Source organism: Cucurbita maxima, unplaced genomic scaffold (genome assembly GCF_002738345.1).
Source record: "Cucurbita maxima cultivar Rimu unplaced genomic scaffold, Cmax_1.0 Cma_Scf00001, whole genome shotgun sequence".
NCBI classification, from domain to species: domain Eukaryota; kingdom Viridiplantae; phylum Streptophyta; class Magnoliopsida; order Cucurbitales; family Cucurbitaceae; genus Cucurbita; species Cucurbita maxima.
Genome location: NW_019272017.1, coordinates 2,235,645 through 2,241,498, shown reverse-complemented (window position 1 = coordinate 2,241,498; position 5,854 = coordinate 2,235,645). Strand labels below are relative to the sequence as shown.

The 5,854-nt window shown below is 38.3% G+C and overlaps 2 protein-coding genes and 1 pseudogene across 4 annotated transcripts; 1 reads left to right on the top strand and 2 right to left on the bottom strand.

The window, feature by feature from the left end:
- Positions 1–1,876, top strand: LOC111489443. The gene is made up of 4 exons (XM_023137661.1): positions 1–1,183; positions 1,276–1,341; positions 1,436–1,509; positions 1,619–1,876. The coding sequence occupies exons 1-4, from the start codon at positions 791–793 to the stop codon at positions 1,650–1,652; spliced, it is 567 nt and encodes a 188-aa protein (XP_022993429.1). The 5' UTR covers positions 1–790; the 3' UTR covers positions 1,653–1,876.
- Positions 1,877–3,611: 1,735 nt separating this feature from the next.
- On the bottom strand, positions 3,612–4,489 carry LOC111489293 (annotated as a pseudogene).
- Positions 3,612–5,431, bottom strand: LOC111489276 (thymocyte nuclear protein 1). Of its 3 annotated transcripts, XR_002719350.1 has the most exons (3): positions 4,687–5,430; positions 4,029–4,274; positions 3,612–3,934 (listed from the first exon to the last, which is right to left on the bottom strand). XR_002719350.1 is itself a non-coding variant. In XM_023137414.1 (2 exons), exon 1 carries the CDS (start codon positions 5,204–5,206, stop codon positions 4,730–4,732), a length of 477 nt encoding a protein of 158 aa, XP_022993182.1. In that variant the 5' UTR covers positions 5,207–5,430; the 3' UTR covers positions 3,612–4,274; positions 4,687–4,729. The 3 variants fall into 3 exon arrangements, 2 of the variants coding, with proteins under 2 accessions (XP_022993182.1, XP_022993192.1); XM_023137414.1 differs by having other exon boundaries at positions 3,612–4,274; XM_023137424.1 differs by lacking the exons at positions 3,612–3,934; positions 4,029–4,274 and adding an exon at positions 4,570–4,627 and having other exon boundaries at positions 4,703–5,431.
- Between the last annotated feature and the right edge of the window lie 423 nt (positions 5,432–5,854).

Here is a 5,854-nt window from a genome sequence, read left to right as displayed (position 1 = left end):
ACTAACGGAAAGAAACCCTAATCGGAACGAGAAATTGTGGATTTCCATCCGAATTTGAACACGAAATCAACGAACAATTAGGCATTTCATTGCGAAATTTTGATTCGGCAATGAAAGAGAATGGAAGAAAGAAGAACAGCGCAAACAGAAAAGGAATTAAGAGGTGGTGGTGGAGATTTGATTTGTCTCGTACGGTACGCAAAGCCAAATCGTTTCTATTTCTGGACACTAAAACCAAAACAATCGCTTCTCCCGTAGCGTTTTCAGGCGAGTACCGCACGTTTCCAGATATCATTTTTTAACCGAACCAGCTTGATTAGACCAAACAATGTCACAAACTGAAGAGATAGAGAGATAGAGAGAGAGAGAGAGAGAGAGAGAGGAATTGAATGAGTGAATAGATATCCATTTTACTGTAGAAGGAGATATGGACGTGTACCTGGTTTTGGTTTTAAGAGCGTACTAATGCCTCGCTGTCTTGCATGTGAAGAGGTTGTGGCCTTTCTCTCTGTTACGTGCATCATCAACACTATAAACCCACCACACCCCAACTGGCACTTTTTTTTCATTTTGATTCATTCATTTCACTCCAGGAGAATCCTCAGGACAAAATCCTGTTTTTTGTTGGGATTTCTGTTCATTAGATTTCTTACACCCCACTTTGGTTGCTGAAATTTTGTTTGTGGGAATTGGAATCTCATTTTGATTTAGTCTCTGTTTTCATCTTGAATTGGGTTGTTGCACACAACCTGTTTGATAAAAGTCCTGAGAGGAAAAAAGGGTTGGGATTATGGATTTGTTGGATTCTGAGTGTAGCAGTGGGTGTGAGTCTGGTTGGACTCTGTATTTGGAGCAATCATTTCTTTCTCATGGCGGCTCTGATCGCATTGTTGACCGAGAAAGTGGGTTCTGTGATGGATATTGGAAAGCTGAAGCTACTGAAGAACATGAGGTTGAGGAGGATCTTTCTATGGTCTCTGATGCATCTTCTGGCCCTCCACATTTCTTTGAAGACGAGGCTTGCTCTCATGAAGATGATGGCCATTTCTCTCATGCTTCTAAGTCAGTAACACCGGAGAAGAACAAGGGAAAGAAGCAGAAAATTACAGAATATCAATGCCATGATCAGCCATCTTCCTTCCTAGATGACACTGCTAGTTCCCCTGCTCACAACTTCACTGCTGTAAGTTTCTTGAACAATCTCTTTAAGCTTTGTCTATAATGATTATCCATCAATTGGGTACTCATTAAAAGTTGCTTCCTTCAAATCTTCAGAATAACTTCCCCAATCAAGGCTCAATGGAAAGCTTCTTGGGCTTGTCTCAAACCAGTCATTTTGAGGTACTTAGCAGCCTGTTCTTCCCTCCCTCCCTCCCTAAAAAGAAAGGTCTAATATTCATATCACTTGACTTTGTGTTCTTGCTGGTTTATACAGGAAAGATCATCATTTACAGAGCATTTTGGGTTCCTTCAATCTTCTCTATCAGGAAATAGATTGCAAAAGAACCAGTTGAGTTATTTGATTGTGTTCTTGGCAATTCATGATTAATCAATCACTGGGTTTGATTTGAGTATTGGAATTTATGAACTGAAAGTTTCCAGTCTGCTTCTTTCACAGGTGGTTTGAAGGGAAAGGAATAGGGATGAGATGAGCAAATGTAGAGGGAAATGGATCTCTGAAGAGATGGGTTTTGATTCCCTTTCTCTTCTTTTCATCTTCTTTTTATTTCCTTTTTGTGACTGTCAATGCAATGGGAAACAACATTAGAGCAAAAAAGTTGAGTTTCTAAGAACATCATGAACAGTGTGTCTGATTTATTTGCTCAACTCTTTCAACAATGACTACTTCCACAGCCATCCCTGTCCAATTTGACCTTGCCTCTTCTTGACTAACTTAAAACACAATTATTGTTCTTTTTCGGAGGAGAAAGGAATGAACATGATTGGCTGACAGAGAAAATTCAATTATTACTTTAAGGTTACTTATTCGACACAACAACAACTGGTTCTTAGTAGTTTGCAGTCGTAAGGCGAAGATCTATGGAGTTTTGTTTCAATTTAAACTTACTGTTTAGTTCATTTCTTTGTTGAAGTTCATTGTAGCTCGAAAATTGAGAGCCAAAATCTCTTTAAACATTGGAGGTGTAGGGATATTTTCTTTGTTTAAAATTGAAATATTGTTAGTGTGATACTGGAAACATGAATGAACCGTGACACACTGAACGAGAGCGATCTACAACTTATACTAATAAGGTGTACCTTCCTTTTCGGTGAACTTTATAGGTAAATATGTTTTACTTAGACCAATTCCTCGTTGAGTTTAGTGACCTCTTGAAGTGAGTGATAACAAGGTAATTTAAAAAGACTCGATTGGTTTGTAGAAATAGTTGTAATTTGACCACGTTTGAAAATATTGGGATCATGAAGTACTAAATCCAAATTTGAAATGTGAGTATAGGTCCAATTGTGTGAAGGAGCTCACAAAGTTGAGGATGGGTACAAAAAGGTAGGTTGAAAATGGTGGGTTAATCTCGTAACAGAGGAGGCAGAGGGAATGGGAACCAGCAAAGCAGCAGGTGGGCAAAAGTCAATAGGAAACAAAACAAATCAGATTAATTTAATGTAATTTAATTTAATTTAATTTAATTTAATTTAATTTGAGTGTGCTCTGAATATTCCTTAGGTCCTCACTCTATTTTTTCTCCACAAATCAGCACAAAATGACAAACACCCACAAAACTTTCATCCAAATAATAATATGCCTAAAAGTTTTAGATTTGATTAGGTGGGATTTTATCAAATCCACAAACAATACTCAAAACCTAAATTTTGGTTCCTTCCTTCCTTCCTTCAGTGCTCCACTTACCTTAACAAATTTATTTGAACTTCCTTGTTCGATATGTATCTAATAAACGTTACAGATACGAACACGTTCTTTGTTAGCCTAAGCATGTTAGATAAAGGTGTCTAGTAAATTAAAATTTTAAAGAAAAATGGTCTGATTTCTTCTTTAAAAAGACTGCAAAATACTGAATAAACAAATAGCAAATTGGGAATTTTGGATATCAAAATTCTAATGCTGCCCACATGCCCTCTCAAATTATTTTATTGCAGATTGATCCTTCCCTTCCATGTAGAGAGAGAAAGCAAATGAATTATTTGCATAAATAAATAAATAAATAAATAAAATAAAGTGCTTTTGCCTCACTGAATTCTATCAAATTGGGTAGAAGTGGATTTAAGAGCTATGGGAAAACCAGTCCCTGCCTTCCCAACCACAGCCAACACAAAACTCTTAAATTCCTTTTCTAAATTTATTATTATTATTATTATTATTATTATTATTATTATTTTGCTTCTTTAACTTGAATGTTCCCATTTCTTGGGACAAAGGCTATGATTTTAATCAGTTTGGATTTTTCAAGCTTTGAATTAATTAAGATATCTAGAAGCTTGTCTTCCACCTTAGTTTATGATGAATTTGTACAAGTATTTGGGCCCAATATTTAAGCAAATACAGGCCCAATTAGATCAGGCTTTATTTCCCTGCTGGACTCTTTAAGTCAGGCCCAAAAGGCCCAACTTCCAACTTCCAAGTTAAAAGGGAAATGTAACATGCCCAAAATTCAATGTTAATATGAATGGGAATTTTTTTCAAAATCGAATGATTCAGGGAATGGCCTTTATTTTATGTTGTTCTTTCGATCAAATCAGGCAACTGTTCTGTTTCAAAATCTTCTAATTTAGAAGAGTTGAAATGAATTGCAAGCAATAGAAATCTAATAAGGAAGATCGATTGGCGATTGAGATTTGTTGAGGATAATGAAGAAGAAACTCAGAATCGGAGCTATTCATGATTATCTGTTTGGTATCGGAGCTATTTATCCGAAACGGTTCCATATCTGAATCTGTAAGAGAAACTCAGAATCGGTAGCTACACGATCAAACCAAAACAAAATCATCACATACCAGAACATTCCGCGAAGACTACAGGGGAAAATAACGAGCGAGAGAGAGCGATTATAAACCTGAGAGTCGATAAGCGCAGAGATCACAACGAGACTAAGAAACTGTACGATCGCCAGGACGATCGGCGACCTTCAAGGTCTTATCAATTAACAATCAAGCTTTTCGGCTACGGATTTCAATCTTGACGTTCGCGCTCTTGTCAATTTTTATGTATGGCTTCTTCGATTTCTTCGACTTCCTCAGTGCCTTCACCTTGGATTTTATGGATTCCACCAAATTGCCGAGCTGATTCGCCATTGAAGCCGCTGAAATCTCCAAATGAAGGGGAATCGAAACAGGAATTTTGCAGAATTAGGGTTTCAAAGAAGGGAAGAAGAAGAAAATGAAGGGGAATTATGTTGAAAGAGGTGTGAGATTGAATGGCTTCCGAGTCTTGGACTCTGTCAGTGGCGAAGAGCTTCCATATATATAGAAGAAACACGTACGCATGTAGTGCACCATTTTATGAATGTAAACAAGTGACCTTGTTTCACGCTAAAATTACAGGTTTACCATTCACTGGCCACGGCGCACTTTCAACGGTTATTCGTTGTTTCCGTCGGATTCTTAAGGCCTTCTCAAAATTCTTCAACATTCCAACCAGAAATCCATAGCCATTCCATTTTCATTCACAAAACATAATGTTAAATCAAAAGAGGGTCAACAAAATTCACTTACGCATATTCACAAACACCTTGCGTGCAGCATTCAAATTCAAGCTCTATTCCTCATTCCCATGGCGGCAATCTGTTCCATCCCCTTCAAATCCGCCTCCCAATTCGCAGATCTTCTCCCAAATCTCCTTCGCTACCGGCACAACCGACAGTCTCGGTTGCCGAAACAGCGCGAAATCCTTCATCCCTTCGATCCCCTTCTTCATCTCTTTCAAATCCACCGGTTCTCTCATTTCCCCGACCTCCTCGACGTCGACGACACCGTCGCCGCCATCGCCCTCCGAATACCACTCCCGTGCGACGGAAACCACGCCGACGATGCGGCGGGCCTTAGCACCGGAGTGGTAGAAGAAACAGTGGTCGCCGAGTTTCATGGACTTGAGATGCTTCTGCGCTTGCTTGTTCTTGACGCCGTCCCACTTTGTTCGGCCGCCGTTCGCGGCTTGGTCGGCCCACGACCACTCCGCTGGTTCCGTCTTCAGAAGCCAGAACTGTTTTTTGTCTCCGACGGCCGCGTCAGCCATTGTCTTCGATGAACGGGTTGCGGTTGTGGTGGTTTGGTACGAGGGAGAGTGAGAAGAGAAAGTGAAATCGGTGATTTTCCCGGCGGGAAAATTCCGCTTACGCCTATTTATGTGGCTCTCGTTAATTTATAAAGACGTTATTTAATTGCGAAACTGCCATAAATATAAAATTATAAAAATATAAATAATTTGTCTTTCCAATATTAGTAATTACCTCAATAATTAAAAGAAAAACATAAATGAGAGGCACTCATTTGAAATGTCAAAAAAGCCCTTTTAATTTTTCATCAATTAAAATTTTATGATTTTTCAATGAAAAACAATTTATCAATTCTAACTAAGAAATAACTAAAAAGCACCGATTACGTTGACATCGAATATATAATATGATATCATGATCGGAAAGAAGTGAATAAATTTAAGTTTAGTATATCAATTTTAGTCAATTCGAACATAACCCAATTAGTTAAAAATATACATTTGACCAAAGAGTGAGTCGAATCCGAGCCGAACTAAACATAATAACCTACTCTAAGGTGCAAATAATCTCATGGCCTTTGCTTATCTGTGTAGATATAATCAGCATGGGCTGCAAGAGTTTTCCTCATCAAGCAATATTCTTCTCCAATTCCACAGCTCTCCTCTTCC

Excerpts from the sequence above, each read along its gene's own strand:
- LOC111489276 (XM_023137424.1), bottom strand. The coding sequence starts at position 5,206 with ATGGCTGACGCGGCCGTCGGAGACAAAAAACAGTTCTGGCTTCTGAAG.
- LOC111489443 (XM_023137661.1), top strand. The coding sequence starts at position 791 with ATGGATTTGTTGGATTCTGAGTGTAGCAGTGGGTGTGAGTCTGGTTGG. Across the intron at positions 1,184-1,275 it reads CTGCTCACAACTTCACTGCT|AATAACTTCCCCAATCAAGG; the intron begins GTAAGTTTCTTG and ends TCAAATCTTCAG. Across the intron at positions 1,342-1,435 it reads CTCAAACCAGTCATTTTGAG|GAAAGATCATCATTTACAGA; the intron begins GTACTTAGCAGC and ends TGGTTTATACAG.